Source organism: Argentina anserina, chromosome 6 (assembly GCF_933775445.1).
Source record: "Argentina anserina chromosome 6, drPotAnse1.1, whole genome shotgun sequence".
NCBI classification, from domain to species: Eukaryota; Viridiplantae; Streptophyta; class Magnoliopsida; order Rosales; family Rosaceae; genus Argentina; species Argentina anserina.
The window spans coordinates 26,100,446-26,119,197 of record NC_065877.1 but is presented as its reverse complement, the minus strand read 5'-3'; the positions used below and the strand labels follow the sequence as shown (position 1 = coordinate 26,119,197).

Genomic DNA, 18,752 nt, shown 5'->3' with positions numbered 1-18,752 from the left:
CGATGGGGGGTGCGCCACCTATACGGGCTAGAGCAGTCGACCGTGTGATCCTTGTGAGTCTGACGGTGAAGGCCAGGGTGGCCGGAGGTGGGAGATCGGCGCAGCGAAAAATCGGGGTCGAGTTCAAGGTTGCGCGACTCCGGCTCGTTTCTATTTCTGACTTTCCTAATTTATGTTTTCCAAAAATGTCCTCATATACTTTTCCAAAATCGGAAACCAACTTCCATTGTTAACAACTTTCACATACGACATCCGTTTAAGGTGTGTCATGTGTCCATGAACTCGTATCGACGAGCTCTACGACTTTCAGGAATAAAGTTTTCGGAGATGAGTGACGAAATAAAAATCGACTCTTGAGCCACTGAAAACGTAACGTTTTTCAACCTTAAATTTCCGAAACTACTTTCATTTCGTAAAGATATCGACGAGAAGGTGTAGAATGTGATTTTACTCGAATCACCAAGCATACTAATTGCAAGAAATTAAAAGAATTTAAACTCGAAAATTCGGGTTATTACAAGGACAAATCGCATGCTCAACGATGTTACATGTCTCGACTTGTTGCCAACGTCATAATTAATTAACTCAGTTCGTTCCTTACCAAGAACCCCAATATATAGTAATCTCACATTCTCACATGAACAATATCTCTTTGCCCTGGAGTTTGTACAAATTCAAGGAAATTAAAGGGTACTGCATAAGCCCCTATATATTATACTTGTAGAAAATAAGAAATAAGAACAAATTATACCGCAAAATTGCTAGATATCATTCGTAAATTAAACATAGAATACATGTAATCGTCTTATTCAGCAATATTACATGACTGATGTAGAATTTCTTTGTAAGTTCCTACAATTAAGTAATTATAACAATGTTGCTGAACTAATTAAAAGTTTGTTCCCACATAAGTTTGCCCAAATGCCCAATTGGCAGGAGCAACAGAGGTCTGGAGAGATTTGCCATCACTGGTAGTCACTTGGAACGACAAGCTTTGCCCAACCAAGTTCCCATCAGTCTCCCATTTCTGTCCCCAGTTGCGCTTCATCGTCCACCAAGTCGGTTGCCTTGAACCCTTGATCTTAACATCAACCACATCACCGGCGCCTCCAACATTAGACACCAAGATCAGTAGAAAGTTAGGGTTCCCCTCGAACGCAAACCTAATCCCTCCTCTTTTTGTGCACCAGGTCCTTCGAAACCCTATCGGAATTATCCCAGCTTGTGGAGCTTTTGCTATCTTCAAGAACATTGGCATGGTTAAATCAAAGTGTTTCTGAGGAGAGGCGCAAGGGCCTCCTGGGCATTCGTTGGTTACAGTTACTTTGATGGTGCCTGGCTGACACCATTGTGGATTATTCGCGCAGTATATTTCAAAACATGCACCGCAAGTCTGGCCTTTGTTGTAGAGCGCAGTGCTCAGGGCGGCCGTCGCAACCCCATAACCTTGTACAAAGGGGTCTCCATATCCACAAGCTCCGCCTGATGATCACATTGAGCTCGATCGTGTTATATCATAATATGATAATGAACATTTATTTACGAATTTATAGTAGAAATGTTACTTAATTATGACTCAATTGTGACATCATCCATGTCTGTATGGCATTCATATATTTGAAGTTTAAGTTTCTATTAACTGTTCTATTTCTCCAATTCTGTGTTTACGGTGTATATATGGAAACACTCCTACTTACCTTCGGTTCCTCTGCCTGCGGAATCACCATAAAATGTGGCGTGTCCAAAATCCCATCCTGCAGCAACTGCACCAGCAATATTGTGGTCAATGACAACTAGTGCCACCAGGATTCTGAATGCTACTGAAAACATAGAATTAGCCATCTTGGTCAGGAATTATTCTAAACTGTATGTCCATGGGAACCAAGGGATGTCTGCATATATATACTGGTCATTTGTCCAAGTTCCATTATCAGACCTCTAATTGGTCAAACGTGCCATGATATCGTTGCTTCTTTGGGTGTTATTTCTTACCTAATTAATGAAAGTATTTCACTGAAGAATACATATAATAGTGGCTTTATTAGCGGCAATTCATCAACCTAAACAGTCACATTCTTTGATTATCAAAAGTCGAGAGTTCAGAGAGTCAGAGGTGATGTATGACTATTGCTAGACTGAAATTATTCATCTTTGATATCAAATTAAGTTACAAAAACATTTGACAAATTAATACGATCATTAAGGATAATGAATGTGCTAACAAATTAAAGGAGAAAACCATGTAAAACATTAAAGCCTAACATTTCTCCCCCAAGAGAACTTGAATTGCTACAATTGGTAGATAATCAAATCCCAATCGAGTTTTGTTTCAATTCGCGTCAGGTTACAAGGTATAAACTGTAAAATATTGAATTGTTCTTCCTGTCCATCTATCTCAGAATCTAATAGCAAGTTTGATTGATTGTTTCTGATACAATGAAGTGCCTTTTAAAAGCATCACTTGAATACCAACAGAAATTCTACTAGGAAATAGGGATTGTAATCTCTTGACCAACAAAATCAAAAATACGAATTTGTAACATTTAAGTGATTTAACACAGCAAGTTTATAATTTAGCAATGAAGCAGAACTTAGTCCTTCACTCCACCCCTTTCACTGAATCATATCGGAAAACTCTTTCATTCCAGCCTTCAAGAAATGTTGTGAATAGGCATGAGCCAATGAGGCATCAAGAACATGTTGGTTTTTAGTGATCAAAAACATTAGTGTTGCTACTTATTTCAATTTTGTCAGTCTTTGATTGCCTAAATATCTCAATTCTAGTCCCCATCATACAACTTCACCAATTTGGACTTGCGGCCACATATATGACCTTTAGGGTCTAACAAAATCCACAGGAATAACAGATTGTTACATAATAAGCTGTACTGGCACCAAGGCCTGAGTTAAGTCTCCAACAAGTTAGTAGCCCCCATAATCTTCCATATTTGGCATCCGGCTGGGAGGTTTTTTCTCTGTTGGACTCTCCACTATAGCTGCCTCAGTTGTTGTTAACAGTAACGACACGCTGCAAATAGAGAATAAACAGGTTTAAAACCACAGGAAAAGAACAAATTAAGAGTTTGGTTGCTAAATAGACTGCCAATTTCACCTGGCTGCGTCTACCAAGGACGTTCTAACTACTTTCAGAGGATCAATGATTCCAGCCTTGACCATGTCAACATATTCACCTAGTTCAGCACAAGCACCACCATGGTTAAAGGACTTAAAGCAATGAACGAAATCGAAACTAGTTGAAAATTGTAACTCAGATTTCAGATTCTGATATTAGGAGTATTATGTAATCATATATACTTCAAATGCTTTTGTCTGTTACAGAAATAAAACTGGTGTGAACTCAAGTTCGCCAACCAAAAACTTTATAGAAAAAATCAGCACAAAACCAGGGATCAAAAGTTTAAATAAAATAAACATGTATAAAAAGTGATAAGAACAAAATAAACAAACGTACCTTTGGCTGCATCATAACCCAGTCTGTAATCACCTTGTTCCAGCAATTTACCAAGAACCAGCGCACCATCATAACCAGCATTCTGAACTATAGTGAATGTAGGTGCCTGTTGCAAGTCAAGTATATACACCATGAGGAAACTTTGACCTAAATAAACCCATAAACGGATATGCCTAGATATTAATTCCATCAAAAAAAAGTAAACCTTTAGTGCATTCTGGATTATTTCTACTCCTCTTCTTTGATCTTCGTTTTGCATTTGAATGTTCTTCAATGCTTTTGTAGCATACAGGAGAGCAACACCGCCACCTAAGCAGAGAAACAAGAAATTTTTTGGTTAGTCTGAACGAGAGACAAGAACATATTTAACCTAGAAAACTCAACCAACCTGGTAAAATACCCTCTTCCACCGCTGCTCTAGTAGCATTTAAAGCATCTGTTACCCGATCTTTCCTCTCCCCAACCTCTGCCTCACTAGCCCCACCAACCTGTGCTATAAGGGAAATAAAACGAGTTAATCTGAATCTGAAAGCATAAAATATACATCATGGGGCAGCAATTCATAAAGGTGGATTTACACAAACATCCACAATGAGGGATAAGATACCTTGAAGATGGCCACTCCACCAGATAATTTTGACAGCCGCTCCTGCGCTTTCTCCTTGTCAAACATAGCAGTACTCTTCTCCATTGTCATTCTCAACTGCAAAAAGTATTTGAGTTTTTAGGTGACTCAAAAGACTCCATGATTAGTTCCTTTAGTACATGTTTTAATATTAGTAAATCTATCGCCCAAAGGTGCTCATTGAACCTGTTACCGGTGGCTAAGAAACTTGTCTTGCTATAGAAGCCATATTAAGCCAATTGGATAAGCTTTAGCTGAAAACATGTAGAATGCGATTTGAACATCTGAATCAATCGTGGTATTTGTATATGAGATCACCACCACAGTTGTAATGTAAATCAGAATGAAGCAGCTCTTTCATATAAATTTATAGGAAGGTTGTATATCTTTGCAAATTACTGACAATTTTAGGATACTCAACCTATTCCCCTCAAAAAGAAAAATTACTGAACAGTTGGTAATAATAATTAATATTATAAATATATAGGGTCCTTCTCAACCAGAAGATCAGTATCCCAAGACCAACTATACAACGATTCCTTAAATGGAGATATAACATGCCACCCAACCTGTGTGTGTGTGTATGAGTTGGGAGGAGGGCACAACTCCTTCAAGAGGTATTGATAAGACTTCTAAAACATTTTGCCAAAAAAACTTTTGGTCCATTAGATAAGCAACGACAAGGTATCTGATTTGGTTCACAAGCAGCAGAAATCTATATCTGCTCTATAAAAATATCGACCACTAAATTCTTAATTTGCATTTGCACTTTCACTAATCAGTGCAAGATTACCACATAATCAAATCAAAAGCAGAAATTATGCCACTGCCTGAAGATGGAGCCCATAGTGCATACATAATCTTACATGGTTCGGAAGATTTCTGTTCAGTATGGGAGTTAAAATGTCATTTATAGTATACCCAGTGACTACGATATATAACGACATTCAGTAAATCAGATATATGGATATAATGGAGAAAGCTACTTATTTTGAGGAAATAGATCGAAAGTATTCCCATTGTGTTACGACGACATAAATGTCTTTAGGCCAAGTTGTGTTGCAAAACAAATATAAAACTTATGATAATGACCGCTAATGTAATATGAGACAATACATCCGAGTACAAATAAACACAGGTGCATTAGAGAGTGAATTATAAGAAATTCAGGCATTACCTCCTCACATCTTTCTTCAATCAGCTTCTTATCCCCACCTCCGTTTAAAATGATTGTGTCATCAAGAGATACAGTCACCTGTTACAATTTAGTTATCAGGTATAGAACATGCAACTTACACGTGCCATTCACATGCACACCTTTTTTGCAGTACCAAGTGTATCAAATTGGACTTTCTCGAGGGTTAAACCACGATCTTCACTGATAACCTGTGTAACAAGTATATTACTTGTACCATTTCATGCGAATCACCATACAATATCATAGAACCAAAAATATTTGTACCTCTCCACCAGTGAGAACAGCAAGATCTTCTAAATTGGCTTTCCTGTTTTCCCCAAAACCAGGAGCTTTGATGGCACAAACCTGAGGATACTCAACTAGTTAAAGTCTTGTTTGTTGATACAAAAGTACAAAATCTTTACTAGAAAACATCATGCCTATGTGGAAACACCAAACAAACATGCATATTCAGAATACAACTCCCCATGTAGCATACCCAGTATAAAGAGGTAAGAATTCACAGTTAAAACCCAAAAAAGGAAAACAAACTTGTAGAATAGTAAAAACCATATATTTGAAAATGCATTATGTGTGGATACTTGCTGATACACTAGGTGATTATCCATTCCCACGTCAACAAGAGTAACAATATATGTATGTGTGTGTATAAAATATATATCTCTCTCTGTGAGCGTGCATGTGCGTTACTATATATGTTGACCTTGAAATTAAAATAAAGATGCGAGAAACAGACAGACCTCTTGAATTAATTATACAATGCAAGAGCAGTAAGTCAAAAGAAAATTCAAGTCTCACCTTAAGCCCAGCATGATGCTTGTTGAGTATAAGCATGGAAAGTGGATCACTTTCAACATCCTCGGCTACAACAAGAAGTGGTCTGCTTTTCTGTCAGAGAAACGAGAAATGGGTATCACTGTCCATAAAAAATTATTTTACAGTTTGATGGTAAAAGGTAAACATTCAGAAAAGTGCTGATTACATTTACGGCCATCTCTAGTATTCTCACTAGTGAAGTCATGTCCGAAATTTTCTTTTCATGAATGAGGATTAGCGGGTGTTCCAACTCCTGCAACCATGGATTTCATTAGACTAGATCAACAGACATTCAAAACCCTAAGGAATAGGTAATTATTTACTTTAACCACAAGAAAGGGCATACAAACATAGGTGGTACAATCAAGTTCCAAACTTACACATGTCTGCATCTTTTGGTTAGAGATAAAATAGGGAGAAATGTAACCTCTGCCGAGCTTCATTCCTTCCACCACTTCCAATTCATTATCCAATGTATTCCCATCCTACAGAAGTATGTACATTTGAGGTACCATAATACCCCCATATTATGGTAGGAGATATTATATTCAGTAGAGAAGATGCTTACAGCAACTGTAATGACTCCTTCCTTCCCAACTTTCTCCATTGCTTTTGCTATCAACTCTCCAATCTCTCGTTCACCATTGGCTGAAATGGTGGCAACCTATATCATCATATTTAATCATGAATCTCCAAATCAAGATATATTTAGATTTTAAGAATATAAATGCAACAACATGAATTGTTATTCACTTTGGAGTTTAGAGTCACTTTGGAGAGGAAAGATATAAGGATCCAGTTAAAAGTAATGTACAATACATGTCTCCATGATAACCAGTAGCATAACACTGGAAACTATCCACCCAGACTTCATTCAGAGTCTAAGCTGAAATATTAACTAATACCCTCAGGATATTCAAAAGGTCTAATGCTGCCACGGAATGTTGTAAAGATACTTAATACAAGAGACACTATTGGAAAAATGTAAGCAACAAAAATAGCTTATGATTACATCTTTTTCTGAACTTGGGAAGTTTTCAGTCAATCAGAGATCTGAAAAAGCTACATTTATTTCCTAAACTTGATTAGAATTATACTTTAAAATAGGAATTAGAGTTAGACATGTTCTTTTTCAAGAAGCCCATCACCTGTGTAATCTCTTCTGGTGTGCTTATCATCAATGCTTTGCTTTTCAGATCAGTAACAATAGCATCAACTGCCATATTGATACCACTCCGCAAATCCATTGCATTTATCCCAGCAGCTATAGACTTGCAACCTTCTACGAGTATTGCTTGGGTCAAGACAGTTGCACACGTTGTACCTGCAATCAGATAGTTAACATCTCTCCATGAAGTCAATAGAAATGCAACAGAAGCAACCATGGAGGCTCGCAAGTTTCAGTTCAGGTACCAAAACAAAACAATAAAGATAGCAGTCATGCTTATCAACTCATTTTACAGGATAATTCCAACTTTTTGAGCCTCTTTTTGGCCTAGTTAGTAAGCAAAATCAAACACATCAACGCCGGCCTCTTCCTTCATCTCAAATTAGATTATGTAAATGGAGAAAAAAAAACCGAGAAAGAATCTTACCATCACCGGCAGCAGTATTAGTTGCTCTGGCCACCTGTTTCACGAGATTCGCACCCAAATCCTTGGACTTATCCTCGAAACTAATGCTCTTTGCAACAGTAACACCGTCCTTTGTGACCTGGGGATTCTTGCCACTCTTCTCAATAATCACAAAGCGACCCTGAACCAATTCAACAAAACTGACATTTAAGATTGAACCCTTCACTAAATTTCCTATTGCTTGCTCATAGTAGTGCATTGTTCAAAAACACCATACCATTCTCACTTCATATTGTAACTAAACAAAGCAACACCAATGATAAATAAACTACAGTTCCACATTAAGCTATCACAAGAACTTAACTTTCCAGCTGTTCCAATTAGACATTGAGCTCTACCAATGTACATTGTATCAATGAACTATGAAAGCATACATAAATGACTAAAAGTTAAGAACTTAGCTTTCCTGCTGTTGCAATTAGACATTGAGCTCTACCAATGTACATTGTATCAATGAACTACTAAAGAAAACAAAAATGACTAAAAGGTAAGAGCTTTAATCCAATACCTTAGGTCCCATGGTAACTTTGACAGCCTCTGCAACCTCAGAGACACCTTGCAGCAGAGAGGCGCGTGCCCCAACCCCAAAGGTGATATCTTTGGCCGCATAATTCCTATTGCATATGATCCTACTGCCTATCTGATGTTCAACTCAAATTAGAAGACAAAAGAGAAGGGAGTGTTCAGACCCATCAATCAAAGGAATGAAATTTATGAGAAAAGAGATGAAGGGTTAGGAGTTACCAGTTTCTTGGTATTGGAAGAAGTGACGGAGGAAGCTAATTTGGAAGCTATTCGATACATGGCCGGAAGTGGGAGTTACAGAGATGCTGGGAATTTTCCTCCACGAGTGAGAGGGGTTTAGTTCCGTAGGGTTTTAGGCTTTAGAAGACTATGGATTGGGCCACCAGAACTCGACGAGTTTGGTTTCATTTGGACTTTGGAGTATTTATTTCTCTGTTTCTATCTTTTTCTTTTTGAGAAGAAATGTTCGTTCTTGTATTTTGGTTTTGTTTTGGTAGTGTTAAATAGACTTTCATTTCATAAAAACGGGGTTCTATTCATACCTCCACAATTGTTATTTAGACCACCTCAAATTTTTGTACAAATATTTTCTAAATTTGCCGCTTTGAAGAACTTTCATATCATTTCTTTCTTCGCATCCTAAATTCATCTTCTCTTGGTTTCATACTTTCATTATTTCTTTTTATTGTTGTTTGATAATTAGTGCTCCTTAGCATGTCTTCTAGGATATGACAACGTTGGTGGAATGAAAAATATGATATTGAGGGCAAGTTAATTCCTATAAAGTTGATTTGTTATATGAATGGAGGCTCACATCGAGTTAGAATTTTAAGGGAAATTTGCTGGAGTACATTCATGCTTGGTATTTGGCATTCTAATAATTGAAACCGCTTTCAAAATAACCCAATATCAGAACATATGATTTTTTTAATTAACAGTGCAAGCACTTGGAAATCAACATGTAATTTAGAGAGCACAGTCTCTCTATCTTGTTCATCAAATTAGCTTTTGAGATATCAAGAAAGAATCTGTGATCTCCTTATGAGCTAGAGAAAGGAAAACAGAGAAGAGAGAAGATAAATTGTGTCTTCATAATTTCTAAGGGGTGGAATTGGAAATAAATTTGTTCAAAAGTTTGAGGAGGTCCATAACCAATTAGGGAGGTATTAATAGAAGTAAGCTTCATAAAATAGAAAATAATAAAATAATAAAAGGGAAAATTCAAACAATCTACTTAATCTAGAGCTAATCACAACGCAAAACCAACAGAAATTAATCCAGTCGAAACCAAATTCAATGGAAGACGATCTCGATTAATTGGTTCATTGCTGCCGACATTGTGACGCAAAGACCACCACAATCGCATGACTACGCCACCAAAGCTGCTGCAAGATCTTAGTGTGAGACCAATTGTATATGTCAAAGGGAAAAACTTGGGTACAAACTAGTATGTACGCGTGCGTCCAAACTCTCGTTTATTTGCACACTTTGCGAATATAAATACAGGATTTTAACTGTTCAAAAGTTTAGTTTATTACTAAAGATCATTTCTGTAAAATATCAACATAAACAAAAATCGTCTTCATAGTCGATTGCATCAAACAAATTGACAGTTGATCATGAGACTACTAACTTTCACCATAACCGTTCATTTGTTTGATGCAATCGACTATGAAGATGATTTTTGTTTATGTTGATCTTTTACATAAATGATCTGTAGTAATAAACTAAACCTTTGAACGGTTAAAATCATGTATTTATATTCGCAAAATGTGCAAATAAACAAGAGTTTGGACGCACGCGTACATACTAGTTTGTACGCAAGTTTTTTCCTATGTCAAATAACATTACTCTTGGTGTTTATTAAAGGTTGAATATTGTAAGAATGAGAGCATTCTCTGCTCTTGATACCTGGTGGTGTACCCTAGCCTTGGGGCTTCGCTCGTCGCAGCTCTTGGTCTCTGATGAGTCTTCTTCTCTCCATGATATCAATACAATATTCTCTACAAGAACGAGCATCCCCTCCTTACTTCGATCACTTCTCCAATGGGATGCTCGACATGAGATAAAGTCTAACTCCTTTATGGTGGAACGTTGCCGGAATTTTGGCTATTTGAGCGAGGTTTTACGGGTTTGGGACCCTGAAACTAATCCTTTTTGGCCTCATATTATAAGGTCATGGGATGAAGGCGATTGCTTGCATCGCCTTATGGGTTCGCAGCTCTGCAATCCGGACCGTTCTACGACCATCTCTTGTCAACGATTTGTTAGGTATGGCCAGAAGGCGATGGTGAGATGCTGGCGAATTCCGATATGTCAAGGTTTGTAGTAGGTGCCTAGTTTGGACGCTTGAAGCAGAGGACAACGACGCGGCAGAGGAGGGTTTGGCGACGGTGGTATCCGAAAGTGGCCCAGTTTAGTATGGGCACCCCAATCTTTAGGGCCTGGACTATTTTGGTCCATGCTATTGTGGAATGGGTCTTGATTTTGAGAGCTATTCACTATGGATTTCGGATCTGGGACCCAGGAGGTTGTCATTCTCATTGGTTCTTTTTGTTCTTCAGTTATGTGTGGTATTTATTCAAAGATTTGCAACATTGAGATTACCTATTTTTTCTAGGTATTTTCACATAGTTCTTTAGTTGCCCACAAGGACGTTTCATGTTCATGGTGTATACATATTACACTCTCCCTCGTTGACCAGCTCCTCTGGTTTCTTGGTGACATTCTTTGGGCCTCTCTTAAGAGATTCCACATAGGAATGCATGGTTGGAGCTCTAGTTTAGGGCAGTGGAGGATTCATTCATGGGGAAATTGGGTTTTTGACGCTAGGCTTGGAATATAGAGGTTTTTGAAAAGAAAAAAATCAATGTAAAAAGGGCAAAATATGGCGAAGGTTGGAGGAAGAATACGCAGAGACAACTATATATATTTTTTAATTCCTTCGTTGCAGACTTGCAGCCCAAACCGACATCGTTGGGCTTCCTGATAATTAATGAGACAATTGATCAGTTGCCTATAAATGGGAAAATCTCCCCCAACTTCTTTTGATATAATTCCCACTAGCCATATTTAACCTATTTTTCCTCCACTCAATTAATAAATAACATCAAACTCTCTTTTTTAAAACGTACATCCAGCTCTGTAAACGTAAGAATTTTTCTCTTCCTTTACTCACTATATGGACTACCGCCGCTGGTCATAAAAGTCACACCGACTTGATGAAAACATGACTATAAAGAGATGACTTCTAAAACAGTCCTTCTACGTCTTGATCTTTCAAACCCTAAAACCGAAGTTGAAAAGGGATATTCCATGAACAGAAGATGTACACATCGATTTTTGTTTTAAATTATCTCAAATGTTAGATCCAATTCACTTATTCATATGTCTAAATTCCATTCAATTCAAGTTATTATTTTTTCATTCTTTCTTTTTTTAATAGTTGGTTATTTGAATGTTTGATTTTGAGGTAAATTTGTTGTCTTAAATTGATTTTTTTAATTTATAGTCATGTGTGAGGTCACGCCGTGTATATTTACTGTCTCGTCGTTGATTGAAAAGTTGTATTGTAATTTTTTTTAATTAAGTTAGATTATATTTCAAGTGACTAGTACTATTTATTTTGCAAATTTTCTGGATCCGCCACTGGTTTAAGGTTTTATTGTTCTGCAAATTTCAAATTTTATCGTAGCCCGTGACAACATCATATGTTCATGTTGTTTCGTACATTTTCTTATAATTAATTAATGACCTTGCGTTATAAAAAAAGTTGAATATTGTATGTAAAAAAAATGGGAATCAAACTTCTTTTAAAAGAGAATAAAATATTTTTATATTGCATAATGTTGTTAGGGTTCTCGTCTTGTCAAGAGTGAGACAACCATGTATGATTAATGTAAATTTCTTACTTACATGTATGCTTCAGAAATATTCGCCAATAAAACTATAGAATACATAATAAAATCAAATTGTCCAACCCTGGAACTCAAATTTAACCGTCAGTGTGGTTACCATGAAATTAAAACGACCATGAGTAGTAAAATTTTAGTAGAATTCAAAGAACAGCCGAGAAGTTAAGACTCATGCAGAGTCAGAAAGCTAGAGGAAGGACCAAATTAAACATTAGAAGCATCAAGCATGTAATGAATGGGAACCAAATCGGATTGTGTTGCCAATCCCAAATACAATCATCATAATGAAGGGCCGTTCATTAAAACAGTGTACAGTCTAACCTTATTCTATATCAAACTATCACTACGTGCATTATAGAAATATGCTTGCGTATTTATGAACGTGCGCAAAGAGTCGGATAAGCTACTCAACTCCGGCCAGGAACATTGATATCCAAGTGAGAGTGAGAGGAGATCAATACTATTGACAATATAGCAGCTTGCACCTATATATAAACTATTTCTTACTTCCCTTTCATGAAGTTTCAATAAACACAAATCACAATATCATCGATCAACAACTATTCTAAGATACGGCCTAAGTTATGGTTATTTGATATAAGATATTGTAGGACCCTTGAAGTAGTAGTGCTTCGTGCACTTTACATAGATCACAATCAAATCAACTATTACTTTGTTTGCACCCTAAACCAAATTTTGATCGACTTAGGTAAGATACTCATATCATTAGTGAAACATGAGATTTGCGTTTCTTCTCTTTTGCTTGAATGCCTATAATTTGCACTTTTGACGCGATCGAACCAATTGTATAGCATACGAACTACTGAGATTACTGGATAAATAATTAATTACATTCTAGTTGAGCTAGTACATCTTACTATAATTACCCACTCTAAATACATGTTTCAGCTCTCTAAATGAGAACACGTTGTTTAATGAAGGCAATTAATCGTAGTTTATGATCCGCGACATGCAATAGAAATCGCAAGTTTACAAGACTAAGAAACGCAAGAAATACATGCACAAAACCCAATATATATTGAGGCGTCAGGAAATACATTAACGAAGGTGAAGAGCTAACAATGTTCATGACTTGTACCTACAATACTCATGCAAGCTGGCTAGTACACCTTGATGCAGCTCTCATATTCGCTCCATAACCGCGTAATAAAGTGAGTTGCATGCATGTGTTTTAGGTATATATCGCTCCTGCTTACTACAGAAATATTACTACTAATCAATATATTTGAGTTGGTAGGTCTTGCTAGTCATATGAAAATATGCATTTGGACTTAGTCCACTCGATAATGTTGCACAGCACATATCCTTAACAACCAGCTTAGCAAAAATTAGTTGTGTCTCACAATCACAGCAAGCAAGTGATCATGAATCATGAAAGAGGTCGTTGCACATGGAATTCTGTAATTGGCAGCATACAAAGTGCTTTCCATGTGTTTTTTTGAAAGACATGCACACTAGTTTTGTTCATTAGAAAACTTACTCATTTGGGGTCCTACTTCAAAGTTCAAAGCTTCGAATTGACTTGATAATTGATATATAGACTATCGTACAATTATTGAAGCACCCCACCGACACTAACATAGCGTACAAATTAAGGACTTCGACACTGATTGAAATACGTGTGCTTATTTTCGAGACGAACTTCACCATAATTTGGATTATGGAAAAGTAATGTGTAAAAATGATTGAATTGCAAAGCTCATTGAACGAGCAAATATGGAATTAGCTATTCGCGACACATTGCAAATATATTTTACCCCCGAAGCATAATTAATGACCGAAACTTGACAAAAACTAATTTGTTTTCTTGTTATTAACAAGAACGTTGTTAGCTTGTTTCTTCTCGCTGTTTATACATAAACAGTTGATGTCGATATCTAACTAACTGAAAAATTAGTCTAAATACGAGTTAGCGTTGAACCAATCAGTTGTAAATCGCTGCTCTTCTTTTATGTATTCCGAACTTATATACATATGCCTCACGGACTCATGGTCTTTCCTCGTGCTTATGGAATATGATCATTAAGTTTTAAAAGTGTTTTCACTTACACAAAAATTCCTACATGGTAGTACAAGATTGGAAAATTCTATGATACAACGCTCTTAATCCACCGTCCATACACCCCACATATCCCACATGCATTTTAAGACACACTCTATCCACCGTCCGATTTGGTATATATGATATGCAGCGCTGCACCATAAACAAATCCGTACAAGATTGACTTGTATACAAGTAACATGGTTGCACATGGAAAGTTCCCCGAGTAAGAAGCATTATGTGTGCCCATTACCTTATCCCACCAAACCAACCAACACCCAAAATGTTATTGACCCGATAAAATAACAAGAAAAAGACACTGACCTAATACCCTATATAAAAATTAAATTAGTCTAAATTAGAGAGACTTGTAACTTGATTATATTTTATATCATTGATATACCAGTACGAGGCAACAAAGTAAGAAGGAACCCTAAATCACAGAAAAAACAACCATTCATCCTCTATACTTATTTTCATCATCATAATTAAGACTCATTTTTCTGTTATTTAAAATTTCTTTATATTCGATCCACATGCACCTATACACTCCTGCAGCTAGATATTAGTTTCAAAAAGTAGAGATTATGCCTACGCAGTACGTACCACATCCTAATTCGGTGGTTAATTAATATTAGCATGCATTGAGATAATTAATTAAGCTCTAACATACGTGAAAGCCAAGTACGTGTTTACAACAACTATGAAGTACTAAGAAATTGACAACTTGCTAATCATGCCTAATACAAAATCCTTTTGTCAATCACCAAACTTATCTTCCAATTAGGGGTGGCATTCGGTTTAAACGGTTCGGTTTTGGGGTCAAACCGTAAACCAAACTGAAATTTAACTTCGGTTCGGTTCGGTTCGGTTTACTATTCGGTTTTTCAATATTGCAAACTGAAAACCGAACCGAACGGTTCGGTTTTTTTTCGGTTTTTTTTTTTGAAAAAAAAAAATTTATTTTTTGATTTTTAAAAAATTCTAGTTTCAAAATATTGTCGATCGACACCAATAGATGTGATCAACATATATATTTAGGGACCATGTAAAAATTTCATCCATTTTGAACATAGTTTGATCGTCCATACTAACGATTAACCAAAAAAGAGGCGTTTTCACATAATAAAACCCCATTGACCGGGGCTTTGCCAAATGAGTTTCCTTGTTTCGACCACGCACGATCGATGACAAAAATTATGTGACTTCAAATATGTAAACAACTTTTCTCATTTGCATATTGGTAATGGGTCCTCCCTTAGGGTATATTAGTGTTGTTTTTGGTTTACCGGAAATTCCGACGGTCAAACGAGGTCCGAATTGGATGAAATTTTAAAATGGTCACTAAATATATATACTGATCACATCGGATGGTGTCGATCAATTCCGATAAGTTTCCTTCATATAGTCGCTTCATAATGTGATAGTTTTATTATAACCCTAATATAAAATGTTATGGTACATTAGTGGACACTTCGGCGATCGACAACTCCAGTTTGAAATATGGTCGATCGACACCAGTAGATGTGATCGGTATATATATTTAGGGAACCCGTAAAAATTTCGTCCGTTTTGAACATAGTTTGATCGTCCATACTAACGATTAACCAAAAAAAGAGGCGTTTTCACATAATAAAACCCCATTGACCGGGGCTTTGCCAAATGAGTTTCCTTGTTTCGACCACGCACGATCGATGACAAAAATTATGTGACTTCAAATATGTAAACAACTTTTCTCATTCGCATCTTGGTAATGGGTCATCCCTTAGGGTATATTAGTGTTGTTTTCGGTTTACCGGAAATTCCGACGGTCAAACGAGGTCCGAATTGGATGAAATTTTAAAATGGTCACTAAATATATATACTGATCACATCGGATGATGTCGATCAATTCCGATAAGTTTCCTTCATATAGTCGCTTCATAATGTGATAGTCTTATTATAACCCTACTATAAAGGTTATGGTACATTAGTGAACACTTCAGCGATCAACAACTCCAGTTTGAAATATGGTCAATCGACACCAGTAGATGTGATCGGTATATATATTTAGGGAACCCGTAAAAATTTCATCCGTTTTGAACATGGTTTGACCGTCCGTACCAACGGTCAACCAAAAAAAACATGCGTTTTCACATAATAAAACCCCCATTGACCGGGACTTTGCCAAATGAGTTTCCTTGTTTCGACCACGCACGATCGATGACAAAAATTATGTGACTTCAAATATGTAAACAACTTTTCTCATTCGTATCTTGGTAATGGGTCCTCTCTTAGGGTATATTAGTGTTGTTTTCGGTTTACCGAAAATTCCGACGGTTAAACGAGGTCCGAATTGGATGAAATTTTGACAAGGTGACTATATATACATATCAATCATATCGACTGGTGTCGATCGATCTTGAGAAGTTTCCTTCATATAGTTGTTTCATATTGAGGCGGATTTAGTAATTACACATCCGCTTGTATATATATGTGTGTGTTTGTTTTAGCAAACTTATTTGAAACATACATATAAACATAGATGATTATATATACATATATAACACTACAAAAGAGAAACATATAATATAAACCTAAAATCACATTAATCAAAACAAATATTCGGTAAGATAAACGTAAAACGACATTATTTTATAAATAATACGGTTTTTCAGTTCGGTTCGGTTTCTTATGTGCCCAAACTGAAACCAAACCGATTAATTCGGTTCAGTTCGGTTTTTCGTGTGTTCGGTTCGGTTTTTTTCGGTTTCGGTCCGGTTTTTTCGGTTCGGTTTTCGGTTTTTCGGTCTTAAGTGCCACCCCTACTTCCAATGAGAAAAGCATAATATAGTCACAAGAATTTCAAAGAAAATGAATATTACAAGGGAATCCTTTTTAGAAAATAAAAAATAATAACAAAAATATCACACACCTCTTTCTCTTTCAACTTCTGTAATTTCCTTCACTATCATACAGTCCATTTCCAGATCTTGACTCTAACATCAACCTTGCACTTCGCATTCTTAGTCGAAGCCGTCGCAGCAGCTTTCGCAGAGGGAAGAGAAGTAACCTTAATCCCTTCGCAGTGAACCCTAATTCCGATTTTCGGAGTCTTCACCCCGAAAACCTTCACTCTCACTCTGGTGTCAAGCCTCACCTTCAGTCCCAAGCCAGCCTTGCTCTTCATCTCAGCCTTCAAAGTAGTGACATCAGTGCTCTCGAGGTGTTTGCCGCTGCTTGCGATCCTAGCCTTCAGGAGAGTCGTGTTCTTCTTGCCGTGAGTGAAAGCCGGTATGGATCCGTCACCGACATCGATATCGTCGTTTGAGAGGATGGAAATGGCGATCGAGTTGTAGAGGAAGACGAGCTTCTTGTTGGGGTTCCGGGCGGTGACGTTGATGTCGAAGCGGGAGTTGAGCTGGGAGGAGGAGGTAAGGTTGAGGGTAGAGAGCTTGAGGGAGGTGACGGAGAAGTTCGGGCGTTGGGGCTTGTATATGAGGTAGAAAACAGCACCGAATATGGCTGCAATGAAGATTTGGAGGATGAGAAGGAAAATGATCCAGAGGCAGCAAGAGCAGCAGCGGCTGCGGCTGCGGCGGTGGCGGTGAGGCTGGGGACGGTAGGCAGGGCGCGTGTTGCTGTAGAGCTGCGCTTTCGTGGCGGGGAAGGCAGGGTTTGGGGCTGCCGCGCCGTTGGTGGCGGGCTTGGCAGATGGGTAGACTCTGTCTGTCATGCTGAAGTAAGTGCTAAGAAAGAAAGAAATAGAGAAGAGGGTGTTTGATATTTTTGTGGAGAGAAATGATGAATAAGAGAACAGATAAAGCTCTTGTATTGAGTAGAGAGAGAGATAGAGGTGTGGTGGTGATGTAAAGGGTGGAATATAATAAATATAAGGTGAAATGGCAATTGGCGAAGAGAGGGAGACAGCAACATTAGAACAATAATATAACTAAGGAATTAGGTAAATACCACACTCTTTGATCGGCGCGTGTAATATGGAAATTATTTTGGATAGTATTGGAGCAAGAAAATGAAAATCTTTTAATTTGTTTATGTTTGTGATCGAGAAGAAATGTGTACTTGAGCTGATATCAATTCGTTAAAATTGCAGTTTTGGAATTTTTGGGTAATATGTTATGTTTGGATGCATCTTTACAATATTTTGCCAATGCCCTACAAACTCTTGTACTCATTATTGCTTCTATCCAAAATGGGTGTGTAGATCTTGCTGGTCTTTCTCATTCTGTTATTGATCGGTCAGGTCAATCTGGTGTACAACTCGGAAACTGTACCTTCTGGTTATTCATATTCGCATTTGATCTGGGCTGCAAAATAAGGAATTATCATTTCTGAATAATTCTTCTTGTGTAAAAAGTTTTACACATGGGCGGATTCTATGTATTAGAAATCCCCAAGTCAATCAGAAAAATATATCCTAGTACTATATTTTTTTTGTTAATTCAAGCATTTCTTACACTTTCCCGCACCTAATTTCCACACCCACACCCACCTCACCCTCTCCAA

The 18,752-nt window shown here is 37.2% G+C and overlaps 3 protein-coding genes across 3 annotated transcripts; all 3 read right to left on the bottom strand.

Moving 5' to 3' along the window:
• Positions 1-889: 889 nt before the first annotated feature.
• LOC126797166 (expansin-A4-like) lies at positions 890-1,842 on the bottom strand. Its single transcript, XM_050523838.1, has 2 exons — positions 1,698-1,842; positions 890-1,482 (listed from the first exon to the last, which is right to left on the bottom strand). Exons 1-2 carry the CDS (start codon positions 1,840-1,842, stop codon positions 890-892), a joined length of 738 nt encoding a protein of 245 aa, XP_050379795.1.
• Positions 1,843-2,478: 636 nt separating this feature from the next.
• LOC126800627 (chaperonin CPN60-like 2, mitochondrial) lies at positions 2,479-8,642 on the bottom strand. The gene is made up of 17 exons (XM_050528017.1): positions 8,490-8,642; positions 8,254-8,385; positions 7,707-7,866; positions 7,260-7,435; positions 6,680-6,775; positions 6,492-6,596; positions 6,278-6,364; positions 6,094-6,183; positions 5,560-5,640; positions 5,415-5,483; positions 5,275-5,352; positions 4,080-4,175; positions 3,861-3,960; positions 3,678-3,781; positions 3,473-3,578; positions 3,113-3,191; positions 2,479-3,028 (listed from the first exon to the last, which is right to left on the bottom strand). The coding sequence occupies exons 1-17, from the start codon at positions 8,547-8,549 to the stop codon at positions 2,923-2,925; spliced, it is 1,725 nt and encodes a 574-aa protein (XP_050383974.1). The 5' UTR covers positions 8,550-8,642; the 3' UTR covers positions 2,479-2,922.
• Positions 8,643-17,060: 8,418 nt separating this feature from the next.
• Positions 17,061-18,082, bottom strand: LOC126800630 (NDR1/HIN1-like protein 13). The gene has a single exon (XM_050528019.1). It carries the CDS (start codon positions 17,959-17,961, stop codon positions 17,197-17,199), a length of 765 nt encoding a protein of 254 aa, XP_050383976.1. The 5' UTR covers positions 17,962-18,082; the 3' UTR covers positions 17,061-17,196.
• Between the last annotated feature and the right edge of the window lie 670 nt (positions 18,083-18,752).